At 39.3% G+C, this 22,373-nt stretch overlaps 1 protein-coding gene across 1 annotated transcript; it reads left to right on the top strand.

Annotated features, from left to right (window-relative positions):
• Positions 1–1,410: 1,410 nt before the first annotated feature.
• LOC122137084 (gastrula zinc finger protein XlCGF7.1-like) lies at positions 1,411–6,025 on the top strand. The gene is made up of 2 exons (XM_042722513.1): positions 1,411–1,463; positions 4,564–6,025. Exons 1-2 carry the CDS (start codon positions 1,415–1,417, stop codon positions 5,217–5,219), a joined length of 705 nt encoding a protein of 234 aa, XP_042578447.1. The 5' UTR covers positions 1,411–1,414; the 3' UTR covers positions 5,220–6,025.
• The last annotated feature ends 16,348 nt before the right edge of the window (positions 6,026–22,373 follow it).

The following is a 22,373-nucleotide window of genomic DNA, read 5'->3' as shown; positions in this document are numbered from 1 at the left end:
TCTGTAACATAGATTTTTCCTGTGAAACATAAATTTAGTTAAAATTTTCATTTTTGTATTTTATGCTTTGTAAATAGTTAACCCTACTCCATTCGGCAGATATTGTTGCTTCTGGTTTGTGCATTGTAAATCGCAGAATTTTTTTTTTTTTTTTTCACGTCTGTAACGCATGTTTTCCCTCATTTATGATGTCTGGACTCTATTTTAAGGTGTTTAGAAAAATATAAAGAGATGGTTCAATATATTGGTAATCAATATAATTTATGAGAATTTATATTTTAGGTTTTGACTGCAAATGTCACGTCCGTAATGGTGGAATGTCCAGCTCCACAGAAATACATATTGTTGAAGAAACTCATAAGACTGTTGTACTTTAAAGTGTCATGAATCCCTAAAACACATTTTTTGGGATGTTAACATATATGAGCAGGTTGCACATCAGTGAAAACATTAATAGCACTCATTATGTCTATTATTAAGGGAAAAAGTTGTTGTTGTTTTTTTTTCATTTTTGGAGCAATTTCGTTCTTCAGGTTCAAAAAGCAAAGTTTAACCTACATCACGAAAAGTGATGTATACGCATTAATCTGGAGTGATTGGCTGCCATGGCTAATGAGAATGCATCTTCATCATCAGTTTTCCGAGCTTTTCTTTTTGTTGTTAAAGAGAACGAACTCTTATGATCCAATCACTGTACTGTGTTATGCAAGAGGTTGTATTACAGCGGAGAATTCAGATCTCATGAAGACATGACCATAACAATATAACAATAAGACATAAGAATATATTATAATATATTGTAGGCATTTTTTCTCAAAACTTATATCATCAAATTTGTGTGTACTTTTTTAATACCCAGTGAAGGATATACTTCTACAGTTTTAAGTGTTTTTATTAAACTGCTTAATATGTCTTATATTTAGAAACTGAACATCATTCACTCCTAAAAATGATAGATGAGGAGTAACACCTGAGTATGTTGTCATATTTTGCTGGTTGATGAAACATGTACAGCTTTGATCAGTGAACCATATTTCTTTCCTATGAAAAAAAAAGCTAAGATACTTAATATTAAACTGTAAATATCACAAATGCTCTGTAGTGAATTGAGAGCCCTTCACACTTGCTTATATAAGATAGAAGATATGTGTTATCGATACTTAAGGAATCTGATTAATCTCTTACAGATCCATGTGACACTATTATAAAGATGGAGTTTATTAAAGAGGAGAGTGAAGACATTAAGATTGAAGAAACATTCAGAGTCAAACATGAAGATACTGAGGAACAAACAAAGATGGAGTTTATTAAAGAGGAGAGTGAAGACATGAAGATTGAAGACACATTCAGAGTCAAACATGAAGATACTGAGGAACAAACAAAGATGGAGTTTATTAAAGAAGAGAGTGAAGACATGAAGAATGAAGAAACATTCAAACATGAAGATACTGAGGAACAAACAGGTCGGTTTTTATTCTCAAAGCTGAACTCAATCATTTGATCCTTATTAAAATGCCCAACTCTACAGAAAGGAATGATATTTTTGAAGAATGTAATGAATTTTGTAATTAAAAATGTTTAATTTGACATGGAGTGGGATATGGGGCGCCGTTTGTAAAGCGGCTGACGCTGAAAATAAAAGCAACATTTTGTCACATTTAGCTTCAAACAATGTTTAAAAAACTGGTTTGAATTTTTGATGGTCACTTTTTAGCACATTTACAACAATATTTGTCAACTTAGAGATATTTTAAATAGTTAAATCTAAATATTAAATGTTACACCTAAATGTTAAATGCTAAATCTAAATGTTAAATCTAAATATAAATATAAACGTTAAATCTAAATCTAAATGTAAAATCTAAATGTTGAATCTAAATGCTAAATGTAAATGTTAAATCTAAATGTTGAATCTAAATCTAAATGTTGAATTTAAATGTTTCGGGTGAAACTAAATATTTAACTAATTTGCAAATTCAAAATGCTGATAACCGGAAGTGGCAAAATAAAAACTCGAGTAGGTCAGTGTGTGTGAAATAAGTAACGAATAAAAACCATCTCATCCGAGGAAATTGACTCTTGGACATGGATTATCGTGATAATAACTTCCTAAAATAATAAACATGTTTGGAGAAACTGTATTTGAAGAGTAGGCTAGTGTCACTTTTATGAAAAGTGTGGGACTTATGACCTGTAGCCATAATAGCCAGCCACGAGGGTCTCACTTTGACTGAATGTTATATCCATGTCCAAGAGCCAATTTCCTTGGATGAGATGTTTTTTATTCATTACTTATTTGACACGATGCTATAAACACACTGACCTCGAGTTTTTATTTTGCCACTTCCGGTTATCAGCATTTTGAATTTGCATATTAGTTAAATATTTAGTTTCACCTGAAACGTTTAGATTCAATATTTAGATTTAGAAACAACATTTAGATTTAACATTTAGATGTAGCATTTAGAGTTAACATTTAGGTGTAACATTTAATATTTAGATTTAACTATTTAAAATATCTGTAAGTTGACAAATATTGTTGTAAGTGTGCTAAAAAGTGACCGTCAAAAATTCAAACCAGTTTTTTAAACATTGTTTGAAGATAAATGTGACAAAATGTTGCTGTAATTTTCAGCGTGAGCCGCTTTACAAACGGCGCCCCATAGTGGGATGCCTCATGTGGACAGACATGTTGAGATCACATGACCAATTACCGCAAAGATTATAAAAAAAAAAAAAAAAAAAGTATAGCCTGAATGCACTGTAAATCGCTTTGGATAAAAGCGTCTGCTAAATGTGTAATACTCTTTTCTTTTTCTTTTTTAATCACCATCACTGCGAATAATGGGAAGAGGTTATGAGATTACATTTAAAGGGATAGTTCACCCAAAAATTAAAATTATGTCATTAATGACTCACCCTCATGTCGTTCCAAACCCGTGAGACCTCCGTTCATCTTCGGAACACAGTTTAAGATATTTTAGATTTAGTCCGAGAGCTTTCTGTCCCTCCATTGAGAATGTATGTACGGTATACTGTCCACGTCCAGAAAGGTAATAAAAACATCTACAAAGTAGTCCATGTGACATCAGAGGGTCCGTTAGAATTTTTTGAAGCATCGAAAAATACATTTTGGTCCAAAAATATCAAAAACTACGACTTTATTCAGCATTGACTTCTCTCCCGGGTCTGTTATGAGCGCGTTCATAACACTGCAGTTTAGTGATATCCGGTTCGCGAACGAATCACTCGATGTAACCGGATCTTCTTGAACCAGTTCACCAAATAGAACTGAATTGTTTGAAACGGTTCGCGTCAACAATAAGCATTAATCCACAAATGACTTAAGCTGTTAACTTTTTTAACATGGCTGACACTCCCTCTGAGTTCAAATAAACCAATATCCCGGAGTAATTCATTTACTCAAACAGTACTCTGACTGAACCGAGCCAGATAACGAACGAAAGATTGACTTGTTCTCGAGTCAAGAACCGTTTCTGTCGGACGTGTCCGGTTCGAGAACCGAGGAGCTGATGATACTGTGCATGCGTGATTCAGACTGACACACAGCGCGTCTGAACAGGAACTGGTTCTTTTGATGATTGATTCTGAACTGATTCTGTGCTAATGTTATGAGCGCGGGTAAACCGAAGGCTTGAATCAAGGGCAATCATCGCCAATGAAGTCATTACGTCGAGCGCAAAAGAACTGGTGAACTGTTTTCGGCAAAAACTGTTCGAAAGAACCGGTTCGCGGAGAAGAACAGAACTTCCCATCACTACCGGTGATCCGAAAACCGATGCAACCGGTTCTTGACTCGAGAACGAGTCAATGTTTCGTTCGTTATCTGGCTCGGTCAGCAGTTCAGTCAGTGTACTGTTTGAGTAAATGAATTACTCCGGGATATTGGTTTATTTGAACTCAGAGGGAGTGTCAGCCATGTTAAAAAAAGTTAACAGCTTAAGTCATTTGTGGATTAATGCTTATTGTTGACGCGAACCGTTTCAAACGATTCAGTTCGATTGTGGTGAACTGGTTCAAGAAGATCCGGTTACATCGAGTGATTCGTTCGCGAACCGGATATCACTAAACTGCAGTGTTGTGAACGCGCTCATAACAGACCCGGGAGAGAAGTCAATGCTGAATAAAGTCGTAGTTTTGATTATTTTTTTTGATATTTTGGACCAAAATGTATTTTCGATGCTTCAATAAATTCTAACGGACCCTCTGATGTCACATGGACTACTTTGAAGATGTTTTTTTATTACCTTTCTGGACGTGGACAGTATACCGTACATACATTCTCAATGGAGGGACAGAAAGCTCTCGGACTAAATCTAAAATATCTTAAACTGTGTTCCGAAGTAGAACGGAGGTCTCACGGGTTTGGAACGACATGAGGGTGAGTCATTAATGACATAATTTTAATTTTTGGGTAAACTATCCCTTTAACACCTCCTTTAATAGCTTAGTGTGTATAAGATCTACACGTTGTTGATTTTGATGTTTGTTCTTTGTACCATTAAAAATAGTGTTAATCTGGATTTGTCTTTTTTGCATTAGACCTGATGACACGGAAAGAGGAGAGTCAAGAACTCAATGAAAAGGAAGATCATTTTCAGCATGAGAAATATAATTTCATGACTGGACAAAAATCCTTTAGTTGCTCACATACTGAAAAGACTTCACAAAAAAGAGCTCAAAAGACAGCAAATAGAAGTTATTTCATCTGCCAACAGTGCGGGAAAAGCTTTACTGAAAAATCAAACCTTAAAACCCACATGAGAATTCACAGTGGAGAAAAACCTTACACATGTTCTCATTGTGGAAAAAGTTTTACATATAAACAACATCTTGATGACCACATGAGAATTCACACTGGAGAAAAGCCTTACACCTGCCAACAATGTGGAAAGAGTTTCATTCAAAAAGGACACCTTAGAGACCACATGAGAACTCACTCTGGAGAGAAACCTTACACCTGCAATCTGTGTGGAAAGAGCTTCATTCGAAAATCAAACCTTAACAAGCACATGAGAATTCACACTGGAGAGAAACCTTTCATATGTTCTCAATGTGGAAAAAGTTTTACATTTAAACAACACCTCGATGACCACATGAGAATTCACACTGGAGAGAAACCTTACACCTGCCAACAATGTGGAAAGAGTTTCACTCAGAAAGGAAACCTTATGAAACACGTTAAGTCTCACACTTGAGAGAAGCCCTTTACATTTGATGGACATAAAGTTGCTCTTTAACACGTACAGCCAGACCAGTGTGATTATTGTTGAATGTTATTAACTGCTAAATTCAAATATGCTTTCGTGCTTTGGCTGGTGCTGAGCCAGAGATGGACGAGTTTAGTGCTTGTCATAGCCCTTATAAAAATCAACCATGCGTTTACTATAGTAAACATGACTGTAGTAAGTCTATAAAAGATGGTTTAAATTATACTACAAGTGGCAACTAAATACAATTTCATTTATTTATATTATTTTTATTTTTTTTATTTTTTACAGAAAAAGTGTTAAAAGCACGTTTTAGTTCATATTTATGGTGTCCAAAAATAGCAGTTGAGTAAACTTAGATGTTCTAAAGATTATATTAAGTACTAAAGAGTATTTTTTTGTATATTAACTGAAAAAATTTGTGCAGGAAAATAGAGAACTCTAAGTACATTATGGAAGTGTACCAAGTGTACTCGAATAAAATGTATTTTACTGCAGTTTTTTTACCCTCCCTTTTGCTCTTTGGTGCTCCATCAATTTAGTTTTCATTTTTTTTAATGTACTTATTTGACTGGGACAATGCACGGTATTAAATATTAGTATGAAATACAAATATAAACAGGCCAGATTATACCAATATTGCTAATTTAAATCTGCAGATCCTAGGCAGGTACACACAAAGACAGATACACACACATACAACACAACATAAAAAATATATACACCACGTGCATAATTATTAGGCACGTTGGTATTCTGATGATATTTCTTTTTCCAAGCACATTTTACCAATTCCAAACCAAATCAATCTTAATAACTAGTACTCATTTTTTATTTAATAATTTATAATTGATATTTAATTTTCCATGAAGGCTGGAAGTGAAAAACTCCTTGTATTCAGGTGTGCAGATGTTTTCTTTTACAGAAAAAATGAGCCAAAAAAAGAGGTTTAACTCAGATTGAGAAGTCAAAAATTATTAAATCCCCATGTGAAATATTCAAAACTAATGCAATACAGAAAATGCAAAGTTAAGACATGACCATTAGACAGCAAAAGTTAAGACAAAATTAATAGTAGTTATTAAGATTAGTGTGGTTTGGAATTGGTAAAATGTGCTTGGAAAAAATATATAATTGAAATATCAACGTGCCTAATAATTATGCGTTCAGTGTATATATATTCCAAGCACATTATTTACATTATCTAAGTATAATGTTTACACAACTAATTCATCATAATCCATTTTTTAAGATGACATTTAAAAATAATAAACAGAACATTGTCTTATTGAATGCAGTAATCTATTCAAATATTTCCTCCCTAGTACAGACTAAAACTTACTGTCCAAAAGATAGTCGCCTACACAGCACCTCGCTAACACCTTTAATGACAGACCTACTATCAACATCGCAAACTAACGTATGTTTCACAAATTCTGTTAACAGAGGTGGGCCAAGCCCATGCCAGACCTTGTAAATCAATACAACTTTCAATTCAAGTTTATTTGTATTGCGCTTTTCATGATACAAATAGTTGCAAAGCAGATTTACAGAAAATTAAGTTTCTACAATATATTTAGTAGTGGCTTATCAGTGATGACTGTCAGCTTATGTACATACGGCAGAAATGTATGAAAAAATCAATTAAAGACGTAATCAATCAGACGATGAACACTATTAATAGCAATTATTATATGTTGCAATGAAACTTTATAGCAAAAATGTGGTAGTTCTGTATGTTGTTTCAGGGTTGGCATCATCAGAGGTGCTTTGAGGGGTTGGCATCATCTCTTCTCAGGTGTTCTGGGTCCAGACTGGAGCTTGTGTAAATCCTTGTTACATCCCGTGGCAAAAACAGCAAAACAAATAGAGACAAAATTAGCATAGCTGCTGTTCCAATCAAGCAAAATTGATTTGTTTAACCCAAGCTAAAGAATAATAATGCACATTTGATCAGATATAACTGCAGTCCAAGATTATGAGATGCATTATTTGAATGCCTGGCCAAAGAGATGTCTCTTTAATCTAGATTGAAACAGAGAGAGTGTGTCTGAACCATAAACGTTATCAGGAAGGTTATTCCAGAGTTTGGGAACCAAATGTAAAAAAGCTCTAGCTCCTTTAGTGGACTTTGCTGTACTAGGTACTATCAAAAGTCCAGCATTTTGTGACCTTAGGGAGCGTGATGGGTTGTAGTGTGGGAGAACACTAGTTATGTATGAAGTAGTCTCAGCCTCAGACGTCATGCCCACGGGCCATTGGCTAAATGTCTGATGCATATGGGACACAAAAGTGGAAACACTTCAGGAGTGTCGAAGTCATCATCGAATTGGTTGAATTCTACAGGATTTCCGCGAGATGTGTGTGTCGCTTTCTTTAACGTTCTGCCTGGGAACAAAGATGCCATGGCACCAAACCCCCTCATGAAAAAAGAAAGCCATTGTGTTTACAACTGTGATGACGAGCACTTATTAGGATCAGCTAAATGCTGGATTTTCAAAAGTATGTGAAATTTTCAAAAGTTTGCGGCATAGAATCTTTAAAATATGTCAGAGAGTTTTACACACCAGTCTGTTATTGTGGCGACATTTCCATGTCCCGAAACGTGAAGATAAACGATACAAACTGTGATTGGTTGTTTGACATGTCGGTCAAACTGCCTCATGGGCGGGCTTACGCAATTATGCGTTTCCCCCAGTGAGCCTTCTTGCACAGACACTGTGCAAAATCCGGGAGGACGATGAGCAAGTCTTGCTAGTGGCGCCGTATTGGCCCACTCGGACCTGGTTCCCTGAACTAGTGCTCCTCGCGACAGCCCCTTCTTGGCTAATTTCTCTGAGGAAGGATCTACTGACTTTGGCACCCGCGTCCAGACCTTTGGACACTCCATGTCTGGTCCCTGGATGGGACGCAGAGGTTCTAGGTGACCTACCCCAGAAGGTAGTGAACACCATTACTTTGGCAAGAGCACCGTCTACGAGACACGCTTACGCCTTGAAGTGGAACCTGTTCGTCGAGTGGTGTTCTTCTCGCTGAGAAGACCCCCGAAGATGCCCGATTGCGGTCGTGCTTTCCTTTTTGCAGCAAGGGTTGGAGCGAAGGCTGTCTCCCTCCACCCTCAAAGTCCAGGTTGCTGCTATTGCTGCATACCATGACCACTTGAATGGGAAGTCTTTAAGGAACCTAATGACGAGGTCATGCTTTACCTAGAGGGGCCAGGAGGTTAAATCCTTCCTGGCCCCCCTCCATACCCTCTTAGGACCTGACTCTGGTGCTGAAATCACTACAGCAGGGCCCATTCAAGCCTTTGCATTCAGTTGAGCCAAAGTTTCTTTCATTGAAAACTCTGCTTCTGCTTGCACTGGCCTCCATCAAGAGGGTTGGGGACGATTCGGTCGACGATTCATGCCTAGAGGTTGGGCCGGCTGACTCCCAGGTAATCCTGTGGCCCCGGCCCGGCTACGTGCCCAAGGTTCCCACTACACCCTTGCAGGTGGTGAACCTGCAAGCGCTGCCCCTGGAGGAGGCAGACCCAGCCCTGGCTTTGCTCTGTCCTGTCCGATCATTGAGATGCTACGTAGACCGGACACAAAGCTTCAGGACCTCAGACAAGCTCTTTGTCTGTTACAGAGGCCGGCAGAAGGTGAATGATGTCTCTAAGCAGAGGATGGCCCACTGGACTGTGGATGTCATAACCCTGGCTTATCAGGCACAGGGTGTGTCCTGCCCGTTCAGGTTGCGAGCTCACTCAACTAGAAGTGTTGCATCCTCCTGGGCGCTGGCTCGTGGTGCCTCGCTGACAGATATTTGTAGAGCTGCGGGCTGGGCGACCCCTAACACGTTCGCTAGGTTCTATAGCCTTTGTGTAGAGCCGGTATCCTCCTGTGTTCTCACCTCAAACGGGTAGTGGCACCGAGAGGCCCCAGTTAGTGTCCGCTTGCTAAAACTGCTCCAAAGTGTCCGTACTGTAGACCCTGTTGAGATCCTCCATCACCCTAGGCAGCTGGACGCAGCGGAACGTCCGCCAAGGTCGCCACGGTTGCTGTACCACCGCTGAGCTGCCGGGTTGCCGGCTCAGCTCCTCAGCGAAAACCTGGTATGCACTGCACCTGTTGCCTTCTTATACTCATGCTGTGATCAGTGGCAGCTGGATGCAATAATTGCATGCCAATGTGCATTGGCTCGTTTAGTTTACACTCGAAGTAGATTTGTCTATCGAAGTGATATTCCAATTAGTCAGTCGCCGACGTGACGTCTCCGTTCCCTCCTTCAGGGAATGAGGGTTACCATACGTAACCGAGACATTTCTGTACAATGGTCGGGCATGACCAATTTTCATTTTTGTGTGAACTATCCCTTCAGTGTAAAATACTGAGAAACTTTTAATTTAATTTTATAATTTTTTCTCTATGTTACATGGAAATGTATCTGTACATGTGTATAGTTCAAATGCAATGAAAAAAAAATGTTGCATTCCCTTAAAAAATCCAAATGATCGTGCTGATTAAAGTCCTGTAAACCTCAACAATGTTCTAATCGTGTGACTTGTGCAAAAAGCATACAAACAAATTTGAAAAACTTAAATACAGTATGTTATAACTCAGGTAAAACGAAGAGCCCATTCAATGCAATACAATACACATGTGAAAATGGTCAGCTCCTTTAACAATAAAACTCATGTCTACAAGAAAAGAATGTTGTTCCCTCAACATATTATCACATTCCCACGAGTTAATATGATGTACCCATGAATTAAAATCTCATGTTCCCATGAGTTAATATGTCGTGGCTGTAAGGGAAACAGGTCAATTTAGCTCAAAGGGAATCATTTAAGATTTTAAAGGGAATTTGAACAGAATCACTGTTTCACGGCTGATCACTGAAACGGCCAGCGATTCACGGAACGAGCCGTTTAACATCAAGTCTGCGCTGGATATTAATATCCAAAGTATAGTGAAAACACTATTAATTAGCACAGTAACAAGATCGGCAGTTTAAGACATTAACTTGTGAGCACAAAAAACACAAGATACTTCTCTTTTCAATATAAATAAGGCTTTATTAGATAAATCTAAGACATATAAACTAATCTAACACATAAGCACACGCACTCACACATTCACACAAGTTGCAGGAGGATAGAACGTTAGGAAAGAATGAGTTTAAGAGAATGAAAAATGTGAAATCCCAAGTTTACAGCAATACGTGAAATTGCATAGACATGAACAACCATTAATCACTTAATTAACCCTCGCATTGAGTTCATCAATTAGGTTAAAATTATATTAGATAACACCAGTACAGATCAGAGTCTGGAGGTACGTTACTTGTGATGCCTGTGTAACGGTGTTCCCTTTGTTGTCGCTGAAAAGGGGGTTTCCCGAAGTTGCTGATTGGCTGGAAGTTCAGTAGTCGTTGAAGTGACGTCTTGGGAAGCCCGTGGTTGGGCGTAGGCTGAAGATGCGGAGTTGTGGGCTGGTTGTAGTTTCAGACGGGCACTCGAGGTCAGACTCGGAGACACGGCGTTACAAAACATAACTCAGAACATGAAACTCTCAAACGGAAAAGAAAAGAAACTAAAGTAAAAGAATAGAAGTAAAGTTTGACGAGACTAGGTGGTGTTTCTTCTCATCGTGGCTAAGTAGCAGCAGGCGTGCAGGCTGAAGCACGCTGAAACCGCGCTCAAAGAATGCTAAACGTAATGACAAAAGGCATGGCTAAGAACAAAAGCTAAAAGCCGGCATGACTAAAAGCAAAAGCTTATTCTAATGCTCAAAGCTAAAGGTAAAATTTTATGGTGTCCTGAGTATTTAAACTGGCCTTTTGGCCACACCTCAAATGTTGTCTTGACCAATTAGATACTGTCTTTTCTCAGGGTGTTGCATTGTCTGTCCCACCCATTCATAAAATCATATGTTATCTTATCAAGCTCGTGGTCCAAATTTTCCCGCTCTTGCAGGGTATAATTTGGACATGATTCCTATAACAAGAATATGATACATTTGACAAATAACTGATCGTCAGAAACGTTTCAAGCAAGAATATTCGAACACACACATACTAAACATGAATATGATCCCTTAAGCTATTCAAGAGTTATTTAAAAAGACATACACAATAAGTGATTAGAAACATTAAAATCAAATGTGTCGGTTACATAAATGATATGGAGTTAAGCAATGGACTGATATCCATTTAGAAGTCTTTTTTTTGAGTTCATTTTGGTGCATATATGCATTGGAAGGCATTCTCTGTGCCATTCTGGGGAGTAAGGATATGTCCTGTGGAGACCAGAGGGGTTAACAGGTCTCCTTAGGAATTTCAGTCTGGTTTTGCTAGGTGGGGGGAAGTCAATCCAACGATCTTGTTTACTCTCATGGCTCTACATGTGAGGGTCAGACTGTCCATCTCTTCGATTACTTGCCCCAAATTAGAAACTCTCTTCTTCGAATTGAAATTGTCAATAATTGTTCTAATGGTGTTAATGTTGAAAGCTGTTCTGTGAAAGGAGTTGGTTATCAGACTGTGGTGCTAGGAGTTGATTTATAACATCCTGCCTTTCTGTGGAATTCGGCTCATGTTTCAACCAGGCTCCCGATCGAATCTTTGATTTGTCTGGTTCACGCTACATGGCCATGAGTGTATACAACGTTCCCTCTTGGTCACTGAATTAAATCACCCAAAATGTCCGGGATTCGGCTTTTGCTTTCTACAGTCACCATTCATTGTGTGTTTTTTGTATTAAAGCCCTGCGTGGAACTGTTTTCTTAATCCTGCTCCCTCAAACATTCTAATATTGTACATAATTTTGTGCATCATGGAGCCGCTATTAATATGTGGAATATTTAAATCTCTTTTGAATGAGCACTGATTGTCTAAGGGTGGATCCATACTCCATACGGGATGGAGGGCCAGGCCCGTGAAAAGGAACAGGACCTAGAGGGTGGAGCAATGGCGGGCCTGGAGCTAGGAGCAGTGGTGGATCCAAATCATGAGGCAATGACAGACCATGGAGCAGAGGGGGACCTGGGCCGTGGAGCAGTGACAGACCATGAAACAGAGGGGGACCTGGGCTGTGGAGCAGATCCAGAGCAATATGGAGCCATGGTGGTGCAGGCCTTGCGGGGTGGCCAGGCGGTGCAGGCAGAGCTGGAAGCCATGGTGGAGCAGGGACATGGACCGTTACAGGACAGGCAGAGAGTTCGTGGACGGCCTCCTTGGCCGTGAAAGGGCAGGCAGAGAATTCGTGGACGGCCTCCTTGGCCGTGACATGGCAGCCTGGAGCCACCACTTTGGGAGGTTCTGTAGTGGACCCCGCCTCCTCTGGAGGTTCTGCAGCAGAAGCTGCCTCTGGGGGCACTGGAGTGAATTCAGGGCCAGGAGTAGCCTCAGGAGCAGACTCGTGGACAGGAAAAGTCTCTGGAGCGCAGTGTGCAGCCCACACGCTCAAAATGGTACTGAGGCCAAAGGAACAGTCTCCGTGACTGCCAAGACTTGACGAGACATCTTGGCCGGGGACTCTGGAACGGCGGCCATGACGTGATGGGACTCTGGAATGGCGGCCATGTTGAGACAAGACCCTGGATGATCAGCTGAGACGTGACGAGACTCTGAAAGTTCAGCTGAGGCGTGATGAGGCTCTGGAAGTTCAGCTGAGGTGTGACAAGGCTCTGGAAGTGCGGCCATTTTCTGAAGAGACTCTTGAGTGGCAGTCATTTTGCTACGGAGCTCTTGAATAGCGGCCATGTTGTGGAGAACCTCTTGAGACACTGGCATGATGTGAGTAGGCTCTGGCGTAGCAGGCATGACGTGAACAGGTGCTGGCTTGGCAGGCATGGTGGCTACTGCAGGATTGCAGTGTTCCTCATCAGCAATCCCCACAGTAAATGATGAACCAACCAGAAAAAGGGCATGGTCAATATATTCCTCCAGGGACCAGTGAACTTTCCCCCCAGGAAGCTTAGAGCAAATGGGCTCATTAAGACCAACCTGAAAGATGTCCTTCAGGGCCACATCATTAGTCCACCCAGTTATAAAGTCCACAAAAATCCTGGACATAATCCTCAATGGATCGGTTACCCTGACGAAGGCAGAGGAGCTGTGATACTGCTGGGTTCATGATTGGTGTTCGTGTATTCTGTAACGAACGGTCCACTGAAGGCAAGTGTAGATAAACCCAAGTGCAGTTTATTTACAAAGGTGTAATCCAAAATCCATTAACATTACGTTACATTAATACACGACAAAACACAATGGCAAAAACATGACTACTTATACAAACAATGAGGGCCACATGACAAGAACAAAATGGGAACAAGACACATGACTAAAGCAACCAATGAGAACTAACAGAACTGATAATCACATGACCAGACAATAACCAATGAGAACATGACACATACACAAAGCAGAGATACATGATGGCAAGGGGAGCATGACACAAACAGCAAAATCAAACAATAACAAAATAAACGTGACATGAAAACATGAACATGAAACAAAACCCAAAACAGACATTACAGTAGCATGCATGTTATTAAGCAACTAGTTAGTAGTGAATATATTTCCTCATCTAAGATTAATTAACCTACATTGGGTGAATTGAATAAACTAAACATTCCAGGAAAATAACTGAGAAATGCTACACTTACTTGTGAATTGGGATGCAGTGTGACACTTGACACGACAGTGGGTGTCGCTGTTGGACAGTGTTATTCCTGCTTCCTGCTTGCCGTGCTGCTGTTTTGTGATCGTAGCTCCTTGTAGCTTTGTTTTTCTGTAGAATCTTTATATTACTATCACTCTCTGTTGTTTAAAGTGATAAAATATAACTTAATTCCCACCATATTTCTGATATTATCTATCAATCTAATCTGATTAATTTGATCGTTCACTTTTATTTTAAATCCGCGAGTGCAGTGCACCTGCATCGCGTTAGCACTCGTTAGCTTGTCATTAGCGTTTCCATTTGTGCCTATCGCTGTTTTCTTTCCTCCTTTCCTCTCTCTCGTTACTCTCTCTCTCCGGTTTTCACAAGTTCATCAAACAACTGTGGTAAGAACCTTTCATCAAGCACGGTGAGTAATGGCTTCTCCTGCTATTGTTATTTGCACTGCTTGCCACATGTATAGTTTATCTATCTCTGTTGGTGATGAGGGATTCACATGTGATAAATGCAGGGAAATAGTTAGGCTGACAGAGAAGATTTCAGAATTAGAGACACGCATCCAAACTTTAATTGAGGACAGTACGAATGTGAGGGCTCTAGATACGGCTTTGGATGCGTCTAGCTCAGGGAGTCCTGTACATTGTTCGGTTTCGGTAACAGGGCCTTTGCAGCAGGGCAACTGGATGACTGTGAGGCGGCATAGTCGTGGGTCTAAACACCACTCTTCTGTTCCGATCAAAACATTAAACAGGTTCTCCCCACTCAGTGATGCACCCACTGAGAAACCTGATGAAAGTGCTCTAGTTATTGGCGATTCTATTGTACGGAATGTGAAAATAGAGACACCAGCCACCATAGTCCAATGTTTACCGGGAGCCAGAGCGCCTGACATCTTGGCAGATTTAAAAGTGCTGGCTAATGCTAAACGTAAATACAGTAAGATTGTTATTCACGCCGGTGCTAATGATGTTCGACTTCGCCAGTCGGAGATCACTAAAAATAAGATTAAAGAGGTGTGTGAACTTGCAAGCATGATGTCAGACACTGTAATATGCTCTGGTCCCCTCCCTGCTTACTGTGGTGATGAGATACATGGCAGACTGTCGTCACTCAATGGCTGGATGTCTAAGTGGTGCCCGCAGAATAACATAGGTTTCATAGACAATTGGACAAGTTTTTGGGGCAGACCTGACCTGTTGAAGAAGAGATGGTCTTCATCCCTCCTGGGGTGGTGCCGCTCTTCTTTCTAGAAATATGGCACATAGTCTTAGAGTTTGTACTTGACTAACTGGGGCCCAGGTCAGGAAGCAGACAGACTGGCTAAACCGACCGTCTGCTAGCCGCCTCCAGTCACAGAAGTCAGTTAATTCTCAGCACATAGAGACTCTTTCACCTAGATATCACACTATAGAGACTGTGTCTGTTCCCCGGGCTAGAAAATACGAAAAACGTCCAAACCAATTTAAAAGCAACAATTTAATTGAGGTTCAACAAATAAAAAACAGATGCAATACGGATAAACAAATGATAAAGCTTGGCTTATTGAATATTAGGTCCCTTTCTACGAAAGCACTTTTTGTAAATAATATGATCACTGATCATAATCTAGATGCACTCTGTTTGACAGAAACCTGGCTAAAACCTCATGATTACATTATTTTAAATGAGTCTACACCCCAAGATTACTGTTATAAACATGAGCCACGTCCAAAAGGTAAAGGGGGAGGTGTTGCTTCAATTTATAACAATGTTTTCAGGATTTCTCAGAGGGCAGGCTTCAAGTATAACTCGTTTGAAGTATTGGTGCTTAATATAACATTATCCAGAGAAACAAATGTTAATGATAAATCCCCTGTGATGTTTGTACTGGCTACTGTATACAGGCCACCAGGGCACCATACAGACTTTATTAAAGAGTTTGCTGATTTTACATCCGAGTTAGTGCTGGCTGCAGATAAAGTTTTAATTGTTGGTGATTTTAATATCCATGTTGATAATGAAAAAGATGCATTGGGATCAGCATTTATAGACATTCTGAACTCTATTGGGGTTAGACAACACGTCTCAGGACCTACCCATTGTCGAAATCATACTCTAGATTTAATACTGTCACATGGAATTGATGTTGATGGTGTTGAAATTATACAGCCAAGCGATGATATCTCAGATCATTATTTAGTTTTGTGTAAACTTCATATAGCCAAAACTGTAAATTCCACTTCTTGTTACAAGTATGGTAGAACCATCACTTCTACCACAAAAGACTGCTTTGTAAGTAATCTTCCTGATGTATCCCAATTCCTTAGCATATCCAAAACCTCAGAACAACTTGATGATGTAACAGAAACTATGGACTCTCTCTTTTCTAGCATTTTAAATACAGTTGCTCCTTTACGCTTAAGGAAGGTTAAGGAAAACAGTCTGACACCGTGGTGTAATGAGCACACTCACACCCTAAAGAGAGCAGCCCGGAAAATGGAGCGCAGCTGGAGGAAAACAAAATTAGAAGCATTTCGTATTGCTTGGAGGGAAAGTAACCTATCTTACAGAAAAGCATTAAAAACTGCTAAATCTGATTACTTTTCGTCTCTTTTAGAAGAAAACAAACATAACCCCAGGTATTTATTCAATACAGTGGCTAAATTAACGAAAAATAAAGCATCAACAAGTGTTGACATTTCTCAACATCATAGCAGTAATGACTTTATGAACTACTTTACTTCTAAAGTCGATACTATTAGAGATAAAATTGTAACCATGCAGCCATCAGCTACAGTATCACATCAGACAGTGCACTATAGATCCCCTGAGGAACAGTTCCACTCATTCTCTACTATAGGAGAGGAAGAATTGTATAAACTTGTTAAATCATCTAAACCAACAACATGTATGTTAGACCCTATTCCGTCTAAGCTCCTAAAAGAGGTGCTTCCAGAAGTCATAGATCCTCTTCTGACTATTATTAATTCCTCATTATTATTAGGGTATGTCCCAAAATCCTTCAAACTGGCTGTTATTAAGCCTCTCATCAAAAAACCACAACTTGACCCCAAAGAACTAGTTAATTATAGACCGATGTCGAATCTTCCTTTTCTTTCAAAGATACTAGAAAAGGTAGTATCCTCACAATTATATTCCTTCTTAGAGAAAAATGGCATCTGTGAGGATTTCCAGTCAGGATTTAGACCTTATCATAGTACTGAGACTGCTCTCCTTAGAGTTACAAATGACCTGCTCTTATCATCTGATCGTGGTTGTATCTCTCTATTAGTGCTATTGGATCTTAGTGCTGCGTTCGACACTATTGACCACACTATTCTTTTGCATAGACTAGAACACTTTGTTGGCATTAATGGAAGTGCATTAGCATGGTTTAAAATCGTACTTATATGACCGCCATCAATTCGTAGCAGTGAATGAAGAGGTATCATATCGTTCACAAGTGCAGTATGGAGTACCGCAAGGGCTCAGTACTAGGGCCGTTACTCTTCACGCTTTACATGTTACCCTTGGGAGATATCATCAGGAAACACGGTGTTAGCTTTCACTGTTATGCTGATGATACTCAGCTCTATATTTCATCGCGGCCTGGCGAAACATACCAATTTGAAAAACTAATGGAATGCATAGTCGATATAAAAAACTGGATGACGAGTAATTTCTTACTGCTAAATTCTGAAAAAACAGAGGTGTTAATTATAGGGCCTAAAAGCTCTGCATGTAATGACCTAGAACGCTGTCTAAGCCTTGATGGCTGCTCTGTCAATTCTTCGTCATCAGTTAGGAACCTAGGTGTGGTATTTGATAGCAACCTTTCCTTAGAAAGCCACGTTTCTAGCATTTGTAAAACTGCATTTTTCCATCTCAAAAATATATATAAATTACGGCCGATGCTCTCAATGTCAAATGCAGAAATGTTAATCCATGCGTTTATGACATCAAGGTTAGATTATTGTAATGCTCTATTGGGTGGTTGTTCTGCACGCTTAGTAAACAAACTCCAGTTAGTCCAAAATGCAGCAGCTAGAGTTCTTACTAGAACCAGGAAGTATGATCATATTAGCCCGGTCCTGTCAACACTGCACTGGCTCCCTATCAAACATTGTATAGATTTTAAAATCTTGCTTATTACTTATAAAGCCCTGAATGGTTTAGCACCTCAGTATTTGAACGAGCTCTTGTTACATTATAGTCCTCCACGTCCGCTCCGTTCTCAAAACTCTGGCAATTTGATAATACCTAGAATATCAAAGTCAACTGCGGGCGGCAGATCCTTCTCCTATTTAGCGCCCAAACTCTGGAATAACCTACCTAACATTGTTCGGGAGGCAGACACACTCTTGCAGTTTAAATCTAGATTAAAGACCCATCTCTTTAACCTGGCTTACACATAACATACTAATACACGTCTAATATCCAAATCCGTTAAAGGATTTTTAGGCTGCATTAATTAGGTAAACACGGAACCGGGAACCGGGAAAACTTCCCATAACACCCGATGTACTTGCTACATCGTTAGAAGAATGGCATCTACGCTCATATTAGTCTGTTTCTCTCTTATTTCGAGGTCACCATGGCCACCAGATCCAGTCTGTATCCAAGTCAGAGGGTCACTGCAGTCACCCGTATCCAGTATGTATCCAGCCCAGATGGTGGATTAGCACCTAGAAAGGACCTCTACAGCCCTGAAAGACAGCGGAGACCAGGACTAGAGCCCCAGAGACAGATCCCCTGTAAAGACCTTGTCTCAGACGACCACCGGGACAAGACCACAGGAAACAGATGATTCTTCTGCACAACCTGACTTTGCTGCAGCCTGGAATTGAACTGCTGGTTTCGTCTGGTCAGAGGAGAACTGGCCCCCCGACTGAGCCTGGTTTCTCCCAAGGTTTTTTTTTCTCCATTCTCTCTCACTGATGGAGTTTTGGTTCCTTGCCGCTGTCCGCCTCTGGCTTGCTTAGTTGGGGACACTTCATTTACAGCGATATCGTTGACTTGATTGCAAATTATTGCACAGATACCATTTAAACTGAACTGAGCTGCATGATGACATCACTGAATTCAATGATGAACTGCCTTTAACTGTCATTTTGTATTATTGACACACTGTTTTCCTAATTAATGTTGTTCAGTTGCTTTGACGCAATCTTTTTTGTTTAAAGCGCTATATAAATAAAGATGACTTGACTTGACTTCCAGTACTAATTTATTTTTATTTACTTTTATTTTTTATTTTTTTTGTAAAACTTGCAGATTGCTGAGGGGCGAGTCCAAGAAACTGAAGCACAAATAATCAGTGTCTCGGGAGATCCATGACACATTCCACTTCTTGAGCAGTGACACTTGTCTAGGCAATTCCCAAAAAAATCTATGCTGGTAACATGGATGACCTGACCTCCAGGCTGCCCATGAGGCTGATTCTGAAACACATTAACCGCCATGTTTTAGAGGTTTGATCAGCTGAGCAGTAAAATGTAAATAGTTATGTCTACATCTATCTGTTCAGTTTGTGTCCCCCCCCCCCACTTTTTAACACTTGCATTTTTAAGATCTTTGCTTAAAGCTTTGCTTTTGTTTGTTGTTGTTTAGCTTGTACTCAGTTTGTTCTAAGAAATGTTAACCATTTGTCAGTAACAATAAAAATATAATTCTGTGTGCTTCACAGTAGTTGTCTTCTTTACCATTCACATCTCTTCCGTCCTTCCTCTAACATCCGTATTTGAGAGAAGTCAGAGAAGCACATCCATTGTATTTAATGCTGCCTTCTCAAGCTATCAGAATTTTCGTAAATATGAGTTTCCTAATCGGAAAATATATTCCTCTCAAGTTATATTTACTACTGGGAAACTAGCAGATAGTTGATGGCAGAGTTTCTGAGTTGGGTGGGTCATAAACTTTAAACATAGTGGAGGGGACAACCATTGCTGCTGTCAATACTGTTCTCACAACAACTACATCAGTTTGTCTTGTCGCTTAAGTAGTGTATTTATTGGCTATATATGAACGATCATTTGAAGCATATTGTATGTTTTATAGACAGTGACATAAGCATGTATTTGACCGAAATTCTAGAATTGTCCTCAAACTGACTATCTAGCGTGATGAATGTTTATATGATTGTCAACCAATGGGATACTACATTTTATTCTTTCTGACAACAAAGCACTTGAATGCGACAAGCTCATAATCGAAACTTCATAAGTGGGAAATAGGAAATTTCCGATAGCACGTGAAGGCTGCATTACTACTGAATTTAAAACTGTTCTTCCTAGTGTTAGAAATTATAATGCAATATTTTGTTAATGTGTTGTTAATTTGGTTGAACAAATTACGGTGAACATTCATATACACTGAAATAATGCATGATCAAAACTCACTAATTCATTGAAAGCTAATGCTTTAAAATTTAAGTTAAAGATGATTCATCAACAGTTCTGCTGAACAAGAAACATTTCCATGTATATAAAAACCTGATAGTTATTATACAATGGGCCTCATTCATGAAACAAGAGACAAATTTTTGTGTAAATTGTCGTAAAGCCATTCTGATGTAAACTTTCGAATTCATGAAATTGTTTGTATTTTCAAAATGTTAGTTGGTAGGAAAGAATTGTACACCTGCTGCCTACCAGGTGTAAATGGTGCATAAAACACAAGTTCATTTGTCCTTGCCGCCTTCATATTTTTTTTTTTTTTTTAGCCGAGTTGATAACTGTAAAATGCAGTGCTCATCACTGTCACTATTTACCCAGCGGTAAACAGAGGAGGGGCAGGATAAATACTGACCAACCACTTGTACAACGACTGCCTACAACAATGGAGAAGTCAATATTATTGGTTACTGCTTTTTTATATTTTGTAAAATTCTTCAAAATGAGATACTAGTAATACGTTACTGCCGTGGATATTCCAAAACATAGCAACTAAAGCATCTCAGCTGGAAAAACGCTGTGCCACCAAAGTGTTCTCAAGCGCCACCAACTGGTCATTTTAATAAGAGCACCTGACATTTTTTCAGCTGGCTAAAAACTCTTTGGTGGCCACATGTAATTGAATATTTATTGTTAGGCATATGGCCTATTAGTCTTTTCTGCATTTATGCAATATACTGACGCCAAACCTGAGAAAGTAGAGCAGAATATTCCACTGTGTTCGTGGACATGCAATTTGAGTAGCTGTAATTCATGATTATTCTAATTGTGAATGAGTGAGCACGAGCGCCCTATTTACCAATGATTGGAATTCATTAACATATACATGTTTAACTAACAAATTTGACATTTACGAAGCGTTTGTGAATCCAGAGGAGACTTTTTTTGGGAACGTCTGTTTTATGCACAAATTACTCAGAATGTATAATTTACACAAGTTTCATGAATGAGGCCCAATGTGTGTGAGTGTGGTTTGCACATTAATACTTGAGATTTGTCTAAATTCTGTGGTATACATGAGTTATACAAGCAATATTCACTATGTTGTCAGATTACATTTCAGGCCAATTATCTATAATCTACTTTAAGGATCAAAGACCCACAGGAACTGCCATCCTTTTGTATGGGATGAGGTAGTGTGTCACAAGCACACCTTGAACATTTATAGCCCCTCTGTCTCATGAAGGACCAGTGACAAATGAAAATAAATGCTTTTAAATTTAATAAAATTTAAATGTTTTGCCCATTTGTGTTAGCAGAATTTATTTAAAATGTTGATTGAGCTAGTTACATTGATTTTTGTTTTGCTCTCCCCCAGAGGATATAAAATTATATGCGAAAAATGCAAAATTATAGTTCCATGAAATTGGAATTCCTAGCTCTTAAGTGGGCAGTAGTAGATAAATTTAGAGAGTACCTGCTGGGAAATAAATGTGTGGTCTTCACGGACAATAATCCATTCCGCCACTATCAAACTGCAAAGCTTGGAGCTGTACTATGCAACTCGTCAATGTACTAATGCAACAATAGAAGTTATAGCCCTGTTAACTCCACTGCCAGTTCTGTTGAAACAGGCTATCCAAAAGGAGAGCTGCCTGGATGTGTACGCCTGCCAGGAGTCAGTGACCACGCTTCCAACATGAACAAAAGGAGACATCAGTGCTGCAGGCTGCAGATCCAGTGATAGGACCATTTCTGGGTTTTTGGAAGCATCAGAGAGGTCCAGACTGTGAGGAGAGACTGCATCTTCATAGTTATTAATACTTTGTAGCCAGTTGAATAAGTTGTTGGAAAAAGATGGCATTCTTTACAGATGGCTTATTTCACAGGATGGAAGTAAGGAATTTTATCAGTTAGTTCTTCCAGAGGTGTTACGAAAAGATGTGTTAATACAACAGACCTGGGGTCTTATTTATAAACTTTGCATACGCACAAAATAGGCATAGAAATTGCGTACGCAATTTTCCAGGCACATATCAGGATTTATAAAAAAATTTACTTGGCGTAAATATGTACGCACCTTACGGGCATTACGGATATTTT

The sequence above is a fragment of the Cyprinus carpio genome, chromosome B4, assembly GCF_018340385.1.
Source record: "Cyprinus carpio isolate SPL01 chromosome B4, ASM1834038v1, whole genome shotgun sequence".
Lineage (NCBI taxonomy): Eukaryota > Metazoa > Chordata > Actinopteri > Cypriniformes > Cyprinidae > Cyprinus > Cyprinus carpio.
The sequence above is the reverse complement of the archived record's forward strand: the minus strand, read 5'-3'. Positions and strand labels throughout refer to the sequence as shown.

Coding starts and splice junctions, on each gene's coding strand:
- LOC122137084 (XM_042722513.1), top strand. CDS start 1,415: ATGAAGAATGAAGAAACATTCAAACATGAAGATACTGAGGAACAAACA. Junction 1,464..4,563: donor AGATACTGAGGAACAAACAG/GTCGGTTTTTAT, acceptor TTTTTGCATTAG/ACCTGATGACACGGAAAGAG.